General features: G+C 39.1%; 1 protein-coding gene across 4 annotated transcripts in view; it reads left to right on the forward strand.

The window, feature by feature from the left end:
• Positions 1 to 414: 414 nt before the first annotated feature.
• Positions 415 to 14999, forward strand: part of Vps13b (vacuolar protein sorting 13 homolog B) — a 543216-nt gene continuing 528631 nt past the window's right edge. For 3 of the 4 annotated variants that reach the window (XM_029469591.1, XM_029469592.1, XM_029469593.1), the window contains exons 1-3: positions 440 to 1070; positions 1250 to 1424; positions 8515 to 8658. In XM_029469591.1, the coding sequence (XP_029325451.1) occupies positions 1278 to 1424; positions 8515 to 8658 (291 nt within the window). In that variant the 5' untranslated portion in view covers positions 440 to 1070; positions 1250 to 1277. Of the gene's footprint in view, positions 1071 to 1249; positions 1425 to 8514; positions 8659 to 14999 lie in introns of all 4 variants that reach the window. The other variant, XM_021183993.2, reaches the window with a different exon arrangement.

The following is a 14999-nucleotide window of genomic DNA, read 5'->3' on the forward strand; positions in this document are numbered from 1 at the left end:
AGGTGTTTGAGTTATTGCTGTTAGCCCACAAGTTACCACTACTAAGTATTTATACATCTATTTCATCGTAACATAATCAACACTGTCCTTACCACTTATTTCACTTTTGGCTCAGGACTCTTATTTTCACATTCACTCAGCTTTTTGGGAACCTCCATATTAGACGGTAGGCCGGTCCTCTCCATTCCATGCACCCTATGCACGCTAACTAGGGACTATTTCACCTCTGCTTTGAGAACGAGATTAAGTACAGTATAGTTTAAGCGCACTCTTTTAAGCTGTTCACCCCTGATCTCAACTGCGTACCCACGTCCACTTTCCCGGCCTTACAAATAAAACTTCAGCAGTAAATTTAAATCTTCCGCCTTTCCTAGCTCCTCCCACCTGTCTTTGACCTCCACCCCACCGAATCCCAGTTCCTCTTTCCAGTCCTCCAGTAGCCACGGGAAACTACCGCTTCTCAGTTTTCTGGGCTTGAAGAACGAAGGCTACTTCTCCCGACTCCACGGCACCCTGCGTTCCAGCCGCCTCCGACTACCAAGCCTCCTGGGCCGTACTGGGTCACGTCCAGGCCATCGCTGTCTCCCTGCAGCGCCACTTCCGGATCGCCGGTGCCTCCACTTTACCGGTCCGCACCCCGCACCGAGCGCTATGTAGAGTTAATTCCTAACCCAGAGCGGTGGCAGCGGGGACCCCGGCCTAGCCAAGCCGGAGTTGTCCCAGGCAGGCAGACGCGCGGAGTCCTTGTTCCCGCTGCGGAAACCTGACGGACGGCGAAGCCCGCACACCCGGAAGTGGCGCGGAACGCGTTGAGGCGTTTCCGCGGCGGACGCCAGGTACCCGGAGGAGGAGCGCACGCCGCGGCTCTGTGGCGTGTTTACCTTGGAGCGGGTGCGGCGGCGGCGGCAGCAGCGGGCCTGACGCCAGCTCGGTCCTATGGCCGGAGATCCGCCTGCGTTCCGGAGACCGCCTCCGGCTGGGCTGCGCTAGGGTAGGAGTGAAGCAGGACGTGCTGTCCTCCCACGCCCGGGGGCCGGCCGCCTCCTGCCCCTCTGCCTACTCCTCGTCAGGTGAGGCGCTCAGTTAGCGGGGAGCTCGCGGCCGGACCCGGAGGGCGGGCGATCCGGGAGAAGCCTGCGGCCGCCTGTCGGCCTTGCCAGGCTTCCTGAGAAGTGCATTTCCAGTTGCTTTTCCAGTTGCTGCCAGTCGATTCAGTTACTTACAAAATTTCCGTCTTTACCCTTTTCAGGATCTGACTTTGACGCTTAATTTTGAAGATGCTGGAGTCGTACGTAACTCCAATTTTAATGAGTTATGTGAATCGCTATATCAAGAACTTAAAGCCCTCAGATCTCCAGCTTTCACTATGGGGTGGGGACGTGGTCCTCAGCAAACTCGAGTTAAAGTTGGACGTTCTGGAACAGGTAAGCAGTACAGCTGCCATCGGAACATCTTCGTCTTGATAGACATAGCCTGTCTACTATGTTTTGAATGATAATAAATTTCCTGTCAGCGTGTTTTGCCTACTGTGTAGTTAGAGACTTCATTTTATAGAAAAAAAAAATACAAGACTTTTTGCCTCGTAAGGGCTTATTCTGTTAGGATTCCCCAACATTTTTTTCAGCCGATAGAAATTTCAGCTTGTTTACTCAGTTCTCAAGCACTGCCAAATATGCACACTCTTACAATGTCATATGAAACTGGGAAATCATTACATTCTTGTTCTTCTTTTGGGTCAGTGGGAGAGTGTGAAAAACAGCAAGAGCACACACATGTAAAGTTCTGTTCCTTTTACCAGGAAAAATGGCATTACTCATGGATCCTCAGATTGAGTAGACACAGGTTGAGAATGATGGTAAAAACTGGAAACATCTTTATTAATCACTTTTTAAGGTTTTTTTTTTGTTTGGTATTGGAATGATCTGATGCAAATAACTGTGACTTCAAAGTTCACATACTCAATAATTCACTTAACACATTTATCAATGACATATGCCAAGTACTTCTGATAATGCTTGAGACATGTTATACACATTAACTGCGGGAGCTCGAGAGCCAGAGAGCAGCTGCTTTGTAGGAGAGGCTTGAGTTGATGGGGATGGTTATCAATACTTTTCATGGCGTACTCTTGTTATTGGATAATCCAGACAAAGCACTAAGAAAATCAGCTTTCCCCATTTTCTGCAAACGTTATTGAATGTCTTTAATATTTTTATTTTAGTTTTTAAAAATGAGAACAAATCCTAAGTATGATGGTTGAACTTTAAGTATGGAAATACCTGTGAATTCACCATCAGGATGAAGGCAGGGGGTGTCTCTAGCACCCTACAAGATGCACCTGTGTGCCCACCACACCAGACTCCCAAGACACTGCTGGTCTCATTTTTGCACTTTTGTGTTACTCAGATGAAGGACTGGACTTAGCACTGCATGCATGCTGGCCAGGTGTTCTGCTGCTGAGCCGCATGCCATAGCAGTTAGATTTCTGTCAATGAGGTGTTTGGGTTTTTAACTATTGAGCCTCAGGTAAATAGAAGTGATTTCTGCCTAGCAGCTACTGGTGCTTTCTTCCTCCTCCTCCTCCTCCTCCTGCTGCTGCTGCTTCTTTGATGAACCCATAGTGCTGAATCAGCAGCAGCTTGTTCTTTGTGTTGCTTTTGTATTCCATTGTGTAAGATGTCACAGTTTATCTGTTCTGTCAGTAGAACTTTCACTTCTTTATATTGTTGGCTATGAACATAATGTGTCTATGAACAATCTCTTGTGTGCATATTTATATACATAAGCATTAGTTTCCCTAAAGTATATCTAGGAGGTAGGCACATGTCTGATTTCAATATGTATTGTTAATAGTTTAACAGAGTGTATTAATTTACAGTCTTACTTATGGTTTTAAATATTTCCCAATTTTTTTCCTACTTGGTATGTTTGTTGCTTTACATTTTTGGCTTTCTGATGGATGTGTAGTGATGTGCCATTGTATTTTATTTGAATATTTCTATATGTATTGACTGGTTATGTGGATATCTTTTGTAAATTCTCTGGCTTTTTTGAGAATGTGAATATTTGCCTTTCCTAATTGTTGTGTGGGAATTTATTTTATGTTGCTTTTGGCTCTGAGTATTGAACCCAGGAGCTCACAGACATTAAACCTGTGATCTATGACTAACTTATACACAAGCCCCCACTTTCCTTTGTGCTTAGGGCTGTTCCTATCTTGATTAAGAAACCTTTATTATTGTTTTTTTAATTGTTTAACATTTTTTGGTAGGTTCCTTCAGATTGATTGTCTGTGTATACCGTCTAACATTATAAATAATGCAGGTTTTATAATCTTTTAAGCAAGTGTTTTTTTTTTATGAATATATAATGTGTTAGATACCATCAGTGCTTATAGCTTTTAGTTTTATTATTGCACTAGCTAGAAACTCGTAACAAAATGTGGAGCAGATGTGATGGGAATAACTTTCTTTTTTATCAGACCGTTTGTAGGAGTTGGTTCTCTTCTTTACTAGGTAAGTCTGGGGATTGAACTGGGGTCATCAGGCTTCACTGGGCAACTTCCCTGAGCTGCTGAGCTATCTTGCCAACCATCCACTATTATTTCTTTATTTTTACTTTTTAAAATTTATTTAAGGTGTATGAATGTTTTGTCTGCATGTATGTCTATGTACTACATGTGTTCCTCTTGTCCTTGGAAGTCAAAGAGGTGTCAGATCCCTGGAGTTAAAGATGATTGTGAGCTGCCATGTGGATGCTGGTATTGAACCTGGCTCTCCAGGTTCAACTGTTCTTAACCACTGAGCCACTTTTCCAGCTCCTGGTATTTTTTTTGAAGGGTCCTTTTCTTTTTTCAGTTTTGCTAGATTTTGCTTTGTGTATTTTGTGACTCTTTTCTTGTATATTTTATCTGATCTTCATGAATTGATCTTTTTAATCACTATTAAGTGTCCTGTTTGACCTTTTTTGGTTTATTTGGTGTGGCAATGAGTGTGTGCGTGTGTGTGCGCGTGTATGTGTGTGTATGTAGTGTCTGTGAGCATGGCATATGTTTATAAGGTATATGTGCTTTTGAGCCCCTGCATATGTGTGTGAGGGCCAGAGGGGCACTTGTGTCCATGTGTAATGGTGTACTTGTGTAATGCTCTATCACTCTCCACCACATCTGTTCAGGCAGAATCGCTACAGAACCTGGAGCTAGACTGATAGATATCACACAGATCCCAGCAGTCCTCCTGGCTCTCTTCAGGCCCCTAGTGCTAGAGTTACAGGCATGGCTATGCCTGTTTGTTTATTTATTTATTTATTTATTTATTTATTTATTTATTTATGTTAAAGCATTAGCTAAGGGATCTGAACTCAGGTGCATAGGTTTTGTTAGTAAGAGCTGTTACTTAGGCCTATCCATATTGGATTTTTGGTTAGGGTTTTATGGCGTCCAGGCTGGTCTCTTAACTATTTGGATCTTTAGTAACATTATTTTTCCCTCTCTTATGATGTCTGTCTTGCCTGGTAGTAGTATAGTTACTTTGGCTTTTTGTAGTTGATATTTGCATGATATATGTGATGCATTATTTTGTCTACTTGATACACTTGGGTGGAGGGAAGCTCAGTCAGGAATTGCCTTCATTAGATTGGCCAGCATGCCTTTGAGGGCATTTTCTTAATTGCTAACTGATAGAGGAAGGCCTGGCTTACTATGGACAGTCCCATGCCTAGGCAGGTGGGTCTGGCTATATAAGAAAAGTAGCTGAGCAGACCAGGGGTAGAAAGCCAGTAAGTAGCGTTTAGTTCCTGTCTCCAGGTTTCTGCCTTGATTTCCTGTCTTGGTTTCTTTCCATGATGGCCTATAACATAGGAGCCAATAAACCTTTCCTCTCCAAGTTGGTTTTCTTCAGTGTTTTATCACAGCAATAGAAAACAAACTAGGACAATATATATTTTGCTTTTTTATTTATATTTTTATATCTGAAGTATTTATTTTGTAAATAGTATATATTATATTTTTAAATTGTCTGACAACCTGTGTTTTGGTTGGAGTGTTTAATTCACTTATATTTAGTGCTTATATGGTTGGATTTTCATCTATTTTCAAATTACTTTCTGTGTCTTACGTCATTTTTGTTCTTCAGGTGTCCTTTTGCCTTGTACTTTTGTATTAAGTAGTATTATTAAGTAGTATTATTTTTGAGTTATTGTCTTAGTAGTTGCTCTAAGGATTACAGTATACAGTTGGTTGCCATAATCTGAGATTCATGCTAACCATCACTTCATTTTGTTGTGTGACTCTTTCTGGGGAAGATGGGAACAAATACCCATTTACTCTAGACACGGACAGCAGACAAAAAAAATGATGCCACAGGCTTGGGGAGCTAGTGAGTACATTAGAATCAACTATAGGAGCGAGGGTGTCTCCCAGGCACATGCATATGGAAAGTCTTACCTTTGAATGGGTGACAGCTCCTCTGTGTTGCATTCCTGGAGCTCAGTGTATAATTTGCAAGCTGTCCCACCCAGAAGTCTGTCCTCTCTCCAGTATTCTTTATTACTAACCTGGGGGAGGGGTATTGTTAATCACCTAACATTAAGAGATTTCTAATCAAGTTGCATTTCATTAACTTCTTGAGACTTATAAGTCCAGGAGGAAATGTTTCTACTTGAAAAAATAGCCAAGCAAGTCACTGTAATACAGGTTCTCCTCAAAACCCCTTTCTCTATGCTTTGTTATTTTCCTGGGGAAACATGAACAACATCAGTTTAACTGAGGTAGGGTGCTGATGAAAGATCAAAGAAACAGTTGTATCCAAGCCTTGCTTGGTGAACTAGTTTTTTGTAGTTGTTTACAGGAACATGGATAAGTGAGGGCTTATTTAGAAAAGTGGTTCTTGCTGGGTAGTGGTGGCACACACCTTTAATCCCAGCATTTGGGAGGCAGGTGGATTTCTGAGTTCGAGGTCAGCCTGGTCTACAAAGTGAGTTCCAGGACAGCCAGGGCTACACAGAGAAACCCTGTCTTGAGCCCCCCCACCCCCAAAAAAAAGGAAAAGAAAAGAAAAGAAAGTGGTTCTTAGTCTATGGGTCAGGACTCCTTTGCTGGCTGGGGTTAAGGGGTAGGGATGGGGTGGAGGTGAAGGGGTGGGTAGAACAATTCTTTCACAGGGGTGAAATCAGATATCCTGCATATCAGATATTTGCATTACAATTCATAATAGCAGCAAAGTAACAGTTATGAAGTAACAACAACGTTTTCTGATTAGGGTCACCATGATATGAGAAAGGGTCACATGTTAAGAAGATTGACAGCCACTGACTTAGGGAATAATGGACAACCAAAGATAACTGCATCTCCAAAATGTTCACTCCAGTATAGGTGATTCATTCCCCCAAAGATGTATCAACTTAAATCTTGGCTAGTAATATCTTCTGTCCAACCATAAACATTCTGTTTTTAGGGAAGTGCCTCTTCCACTCCTTTTCCTTTCTTGTACTTCTGGTGATCAAGCCCAGAGCCCCATTCATACTACTTCAGGTTCATTGTCAGCTCTGAGGAAATGTGTAAATATTCCAGCAAAGGGTTATAACAGCAGCACTTTTAAGATATAGACTTATATTTCAAGAAGTAGAAATATCAGGAAGTAATTTGGTTTTGGTTATTTCAATGTCTAGTTGTTAAAATAATCAACATTTCTATTTTCCCCTTTTCAAAGTCAATGTGTTCTTACTTATTTATCACAATCCTTTGTGTAAACAGTCTTGCTGATAATTAGATGATTACTAAATGTTGAATTTGATTTATACCACTGACATGGCTTGTATGGTTTAGAATTCCATTTGCTAATGTAGATAGCTGCTTCTGTTTTTAGTAGCTCAGCTGATGAATTTGCATTATGATGACACAAAGTTGTAGAATTTAATCAAGGTATCTTTTCTCTGAAAACTTCTGATTTGTGTTCATAGACTGAGGCTTGGTTAGACATTTTGCAAATACAGTGTTGCTTAAGTCAAGAGGTGTGAGAGGTGGAAACAGTCATTGTCCTAGAAGCTCCATAGTGGTGTGATTGAAGTCAGTGCTAGAGAGAAGGTAGATGGCCCGCAGTATCAGTTGTTAACAGCAAAGACTCTGGAATCTGGTTTGATTTGTATTCTGTCTTGCCTTGTGGTTTCATTTTGTGAAATTACCCAATTCTTCATGCCTCCGATCCTTCATTCTAAAAGGTGGATGATAGTGTTGACCTTTTAATCTTGTGGCTAAATGATTACATTTCCTTAGAATTGTGCTTAGTATGCAGTGTTAGTAACCTTGTGTTGTTTTAAATACTGATTAGCATATAATCTTGTGCTAGTGGAACTGTATTTGAAGAAGTTTTTACATCTTTAAGCTTACTGTAATCAGATGCACTGACTTGTAAAGGCTAGCAACAACAAAACTTTAGTAGTTTGTCTTTAGGCAAAAAAACCAAAACCAAAACCAAAAAACCAAAAAACAAACAGAAAACTGCTGGTTGTAGTCTTACATTCGGTCCACACTTATATAATAGCAATAGTCATAACATTAGTACTCCTTAGCATCCTTAGCATGGGTTCTGTGTGAGAAAGACAGAGTTTAATCACTTTATAAGAAATGACTTAGTTAATACTCAAAACTATTATTCTTAGTCAAAAGTTGCAGATAATGAATGGCCCGTGAGACAGTTTGTTCAGTGAGACTGGCTTAGTATTTGACAGAGACAGGATTTGAGTCCATCTGATGGTTCCACAGCTACTGGTTTCAGCCGCTTGTATGTACTGCCAATGTTTAGCTGTATTTTTATTATGTTGCTGAAACAAGTACGCAGGCAAAAAATTATATGTTTCTTAGTTACTAAATATATAAATAGCTGCAGTATTATACAGATATAGCAAATGTAGTTTTTGAATTGTCAAAAAATCGTGTCTAGAAGTGAGATTAATATTAAGTGATTTTGGCTAAGTTTATGTTTCTTTTTTAAACTTTTGCCTAATAATAGTGGACAGAAATTGATAGCATTTCAAATGATGACCACATCATATCAAGGTTGAATATTTTATCAGGTGCAACGAAGTAGTTTATGAAGTTTCTGTTTTGTCAGGTCAGTCTATCTGGGATTTTCTATCTCAGGGTAAGCCTCTTTTCCTACTTGTTTAAGAAGACTTTTTGAGGTACATTGTTTGAGATTTAAGAAGAATGTCATGATGGCTAGCTCGAGTCTTGCTGTTAACTCCTGTGATTGCTGCTGCGCCAGAACTTATAAACCTGTAGTGTTGACCCGAGTAGGGAGCTAAAGCCTGGAGAATTTACATAACTTTTAAAATGTGACTTGTATAGCACATTTAAAAAATAGTTTATAATTACATGTAGTTTAACAAGTTGATTGTAATTTTGAGTAGAAGTGATGCCCTTGTTTTTTTAAAATTAATTTTTCTTTAAGAAATGAACTTATATATGAAAATAAAAACACAAGTATTTGCTAACTTTTTAATATTTTATGTTTTAAGGAACTGAAGTTACCATTCACTTTTTTAAGTGGCCATATCCATGAACTGAGAATTCATGTACCATGGACAAAATTGGGCTCCGAACCTGTGGTAATTACCATCAATACAATGGAATGCATCTTGAAACTTAAAGATGGAATACAGGTAAGAAACTGCTGAGCCTAGTTGTTAGTATTATTACTTTCCATAGTAATATAATTTGTCATATCTTAGCTTGAGTGATACTTTCTATATCTGACATCGGCTATTAGTGACTGTTAAAATGTTGTTGTTATTGTTGTCTTTACTGGGGTTTTGTTTTGTTTTGTTTTTGTTTTTGTTTTTTTCAGAGCTGAGAACCGAACCCAGGGCCTTGTACTTGCTAGGCAAGCGCTCTACCACTGAGCTAAATCCCCAACCACTTACTTTCTATATGTCTATGAAAGTAACATGATTTAAAAAAAAGATGTTTTTAAATTTGGATAAAGCATCTACTGCCCTTATCCTCCCTGTAACTCATTTCTAATTATGTAGTTCTTTATCAGGGAGTGTTCCTATCCAATCAATCTTGCATGAAACGAAAGTTTCAGTTGGAGCTCTAGCCTGACTTTGAAAAAAAAAAAAAAAAAGGCAGTTACAATTAAACCATCTCCCTGGTGCTTATGCTATTAATTGCCACCTCAAACAGCACCAAATCAAATCTCTCCACTTTTCAGCTGTCGTTGGAGGACGTACGTAATAAGGTTTTATTTAGTAAACCAACCCTATGCATGGTTTCAGCACTAGCCAAACCTCACCAACTTTTAGTCTAGAAAAACAGGCATTTGGCACCCTTGTGATATACAGAGAAGTCACAGGGCAGTACCTGAGGGTCTGTAGGTTGCACACTTTGGTACCAGGTAACTTTTTTTTCTTTATAAGAAAGAGTACNCCACACTGCACAATAGCTCCTCCCAGGGTTTTAACTTTGTTTTATTTTCAAAACCAGGTCCANTGAGCTTTCTGAACAGCTGGTGTAGCTACAGAGAAACCAGCTTCCTTCAGAGAGCAGTGCTTTTGGCGGGGAGGAGGAAATCCCTTCATACTTGAACATTTTCTANTTGCTTATTTATTGTATTCTGGGGTATGGCGTAAGTACAGAGAAGCCATCACCTCAGATGGCAGCTTTTAAAAGATTTTTTTTTTCTTCAACACCATGAATTCCTTTGTTTCCAGCATTCCCAGGTAGGCCAAGGTGTCCTACAGAAAAACCTTGGGTTAGACCTACAGGGGGTCTGGCTGGTGTTAACAGAAGGGAGGGCAGAGCTGGTGCAGCTGGCCATGGAGAAAGCTGACTTGGCTGGTGTGGTACAGAGAAGCCAGCTTGTTTACATGCTTATTTCATGACTGCTTGCCCTAAGCAGAAAGTGCCTTTCGGGATCTATCTTTTGGAGGTTTATTACGTATGTCTGGTTCTCAATTCCAACAGTTTAATGAAGATCTAAATAAAATGCTAGGTTCTACCCTCCCCCCCCCAAAAAAAGCATATAAAGGGTGTTTTTTTATATAAATTTTCATTAGTTAAATCCCTTGGTACTAGGGAGCATGTAAATTTCTCATTATCTATATTCAGAATAAATGAGAGGCCTGATCAACTCCAGTTTTTAATGAGATTTTACTAGTTGATCTAATGCTAGTCAAACTTGGTAAAAACTAAAGAAGTGTTTTGAATTTTTTGCAGAGGTCGTATATGACTTTTTACTTACATGACATATCTAGATCAGAAAGTTGATCTTTTTTGGGAAGATGAAGTTACATCCATCTTTATACCAAATTTCATTGTTGTTTTTGAAGGTTTGTTTTCAGAATCATATTTTTTGTGTGAGTTAATTAAGGTTTTTAAATTAAGTTTACTTACTTGTTTGTGGGAATGTGTGTGTGCCATATGCACATATGGAGGTCAAAGGAGAACTTGTGGGAATCGGTTCTCTCTACCTTGTGAGTTCCAGGGATTGAACTCAGGTGATAAATCTGGTGGCAGATTCTCTTCCTGGTTGAGCTTTCTTGTTGGCTCAAAGTCACTCAGTCAGTCTGTCTGTCTGTCTATTTATTGTGCCTGTTAGAGATTTTTGCAAAGTTACAGTATTTGCTTTAAGTTGTACCAGCCTAAGATATATGAATTTAGGGAGGAATAGGTTAGAATACCAGACTTCTGTGAAAAAAAAATTTTTCCCCACTTACCCTGCACTAACATAGTGTGTGTACCATTCAGTCTCGTTGCTGCTTCCTCAGCACACTTGGTTTGTAGTCATATGGGTCTCTGAAACAGGATCTTGCTCTGTAGGCATGATTGGCCTTGATTAATCTCCTGCCTCAGTCTCCTTTGTGCTAGGACGATACTTTGATCTATTTGCTTTACCATTGCCTGATTGCTTTCCAATCGTAAGAGAATTGACAGGTATGATCGAAATGCCATTTTATAAGAACTGTAAGACAATTTTAGGATATCTTAAGTAGAACTTTAATTTCTGTGAAATTAGGGTTATTTATGAACTATTAAAATTATTTTGTATTTGAAGTAGATACTTTGTTAGAGTAACTCAATTGGGCTCCTATCTCTACCTACCTACCTATCTACCTACCTACATAACAATCTATTTATCTATGTAATCTTTGATTTCAAATCTGCATTATCCCCTCACACTTTAATAATGTGATTCTTGGAATAATAGGCCAATGTTACATTCTCACTAAAATTTATTTTGTGAACTTCTAGTATTTGAGATTTATTTATAAATCTGTAGCTAGTTATATTGTCACCTAGTTTTCTTTTATAGTTATATTTGGTAATTAATAGTCTTTAATCAGTCATCTGTTACTTGAATTTAAGTTTTTTTTTTTTTTTTTAATCTGGACTTGGTTAGGCCACCACGTGGTACTCTACATTAAAAGAAAGAAAAGAAAGAAAATTACCCTGACACTAAGTATTTTTTTCAGTGGGAAAGTAGAAGTTTCAAGGCCAGATGTCCTATGAGACACACATTTTAAACGAGACTGATTACAACTAATTGCAGGTGCTGTGGCATCAGATCTGTAGTAGACAACTTAGTGAAGTCTACAACTAGTATTTGTATATGCAGATGACTCCTGTAGGAGTGATTCCTTCCTTGCACAATATTTAGGTTTGAGTTTTGTGTTATGTATAACAAAGGGTCCACTATCATAAATAAACGACTCTCACACACTGGTTCCTTACAGACATTTAAAGTTTTGGTGGAGAAAGGATTTTTGAAAACAATGTTTGACATTTGGACAAATTATTTAGCATTATACACCTCTGGAGAGTAATACTCAGGTTTATGTTAATGATTGAAATTAAAGTTTGACAAAAATCATAATTGAAATGACATTTTCATGATACTTAAAACTATTTTCAGGCTTTACGCTTTGACCAGTAGTCTGTAATAAAGTTAAAAAATCTTAAGTGTGTGTACAACTGAAGGGCTCCAGTCAGACAGAGCTTCATACAAGAGAAGACATGGGATATTGAAGGTAGAAAGCAGGTACTGGATGGCCTGCCCGCATATGGAAATGTTAGTACTGAAGTATCACTGTGCGCTGGCTGAGCCTCATTGATCGCTCATGTGCAAACACATCGTTACCAGCTTTGCTAGGGAGCTTTGGCTGGTTTTGGCTGGTTTTCAAACACCTGTGCTTTGCCTACTGAGCAGTGACCTGAAAGCCTTACTCAGTGCATTTTGTTTGCTGCAAAGGCCACTGCGGGAAAGAGACTTCTAGTGATTCATAGTAAACAAGGTTTGTAATCAACTGCCCAAAATGTATTTGTAATCCATTATAATTAGAAGACTTTTTTTGTTTGTTTTTTTTAGGACAGGGTTTTTCTGCGTAGCCCTGGCTGTCCTAGAAGATCTGCCTGCCTCTTCCTCCCAAGTACTGGAATCAAAGGCGTGCAGCACCACTGCCAGGGTTGCACTGCCATCACCTGACATAATTTCAAAACTTGTAGGATGTGAAAGTAAACACATTGAATTAGGTAAAATGAAGACTACTTTGGTGTTCCCTTAAAACTATTTTTGACATTTAGAAACTTCATTAGTAATGCATTTAACTCTTTGCTGTTTACTCTGAGTCACTTGTGTCAGTCATTGTCCCTACCTTTAAGTCCTTTGAACTTGTTACTTTTGACCTATTTTTTTCTTTTTTTGAACACTACATAAGAATTTGATTTATGACATATTAGGAACACTCTAGTGTAATCTAATAATGTCCTGTGAACACAAAACTCAAGAACTAAAACAGTATATAATAGCTTACATGCTTTTTGTCTAAAACTTAACCCTGAATTTTGTACTACTTACAAAGTAAGTGTTTAAAATCTTTGTTTGTTTGATATAGGGTATTACTCTGTAGCCCTGTCTGTCTTAGAACTTGCTATGTAGAGCAGTCTTGAACTCTTAGAGATCCACCTGTCTCAGCCTTCCCAGTGCTGGGATTAATGGCTCCTGCCACTAGACTTCCTCACATTTAAAATCTTTAAACTTAAAAAATGCAGTCATTTGTAAGGCTGTCTATAGCATCAACTTTATTATTAATAAGGTTGAAGGAATCATTTGAATCTACATCAGAGCTCCAAAATGGTACACTATAGAACTATTTTGCTACCTTGGCAGATCTTTGGCAATGTTGAATATTCACTTGGGGAGAGAGGAGGAGTTAAAAATAGAGAGACACCTACCCCCAGCTCCTCACAATTGGAATGTGGCTTCAGAACCCTGACCTCTGCTTCTAGTAACCTCTTGTTTGTGTGCTCTAAACACTAAGAAGGCACCCAAGGCAATGCCAGTCTCAGAAAATTTAGCAAATAATAAATAAAGAACTTGAAAAAAAGAAATAACTAATAAACTTATTCACTGCTTATTTCAAGTCTTAAAAGCAAGAGTTTACTGCCTTTAGGGAAGGGGAGCCCTTGACTCTTGTGATAGGCTGAGTAGTCTGACACTCTGGCCTGCATAAGAACTCCAAAAGCTACACACTTGTTAATAAAGTTTATAAAAATTCATTAAGTGGAGTCTGACTAAATAATTTCCAAACACTGGCTGCATACCTGCTGCCGGAAAGTGTCAGACCTTGGGTTTGAGTTATTGTTTCATGTGTTGTAACTGGAATGAATAGGAATTTTAAGGAGGTGAATGGAAATATCAACAAAAGCAAACCCATTTGGAATTCATTGATTTTACTAGACTGGCCAGCAAGTCTCACAGATCCTCTCTTCTCTGCTCTCTAGTAGTGGAATTATAGACATCTGGCACCATAGTACTCAGCCTTTTTATAGGAATGCTGGGATCTGAACTCAGGCCCTTGTTCTTGTGGGGGACAAGCAATTGACTACCCCCTAGCTAGGTCCTTTTGTGCTTCTGTTGTTGTTGCTACTAGGTGTTAATTTGTGGTGTCTCTCTTATCCTGGTTGAAAACTTCTGTTTAACAATCTTGGTCGTGTTCATCTTGGGTTATTTCATTGACCAGCAGTATTGTGACATGCTGCAGCAACACAATTCTTTGTCCTTAACACTATAGTCTTTATTCTGTTCTCTCTAGTTTATGGCTATGCTGTTGACCTTATCCTCTTCTCTTTGCTGCAGGTCTCTTTCAGTGCCTTCCTTCAATAGCTGTCTTTCACTTTTATTGGCTTAATTGATGCTTTGCTGTCATGTTTAGAGTGCTAATTTCTTTTTCTATGCAGTTTCACATAAGTGTTCCAAGAAGCATAAAAGTGAAATGTGGAATTAATGTACAACTAACCATTAAAAATGTACAACCCGATAGATAGATAGTAGTAGTATACTTAATATAAGGGTTATTATATTCATAATTTTTTGCAACCTCCAGCACAATCTAGTTTCAAAATCTTTTATAACCTCACTAAAATACTCTGTACCTACTGATGCTTGTTCTAATCTGCTTTCTATCTCTGTAGGTTTGTATAATCTAGTATGTTACATAAAAGTAATATCATATGTTATATTCATGTCTAGCATCATTTGCTTAGTAAGAAGTTTTTGAGAGGTTCATTTAAGTTGTAGAGTATGTGGCAGTTAAAGTGAGAATGGCTTCCATAGGGCCATGTGTTTGAATACTTGATTCCTAGTTGGTAGAACTGTTTGGGAAGGATTAGGAGAAGTGGTCTTGTTGGAGGAGATGTGTCAAAGGGGTGGGCTTTGAGGCTTCAAAAACCTCTTGCCGTTTCTTTGTACTCTTTGCCTCCTATTGCCTGCGCTTTTGTTCCCCTGGTAAGAACACGCTCAGGGCAACCGGAATCTTCTGCAGTACAAACTTTATTGCTTACCCCATCAGGAGCCAGTGGAGAAAGGAGCCAGAGAGAGCTGCATGGCTAAGCACTGCAGTAGAAGGGCTCTGTGGCATATATGAGCCTATTCTAGGGAGACATGTCATCTTTCAAGAAGGTTGAGTGTCCAAGTGTCCTTCCCCCAGGAAAAACGACACGGGAG

Source organism: Mus caroli, chromosome 15 (genome assembly GCF_900094665.2).
Source record: "Mus caroli chromosome 15, CAROLI_EIJ_v1.1, whole genome shotgun sequence".
Taxonomy (NCBI): Eukaryota; Metazoa; Chordata; class Mammalia; order Rodentia; family Muridae; genus Mus; species Mus caroli.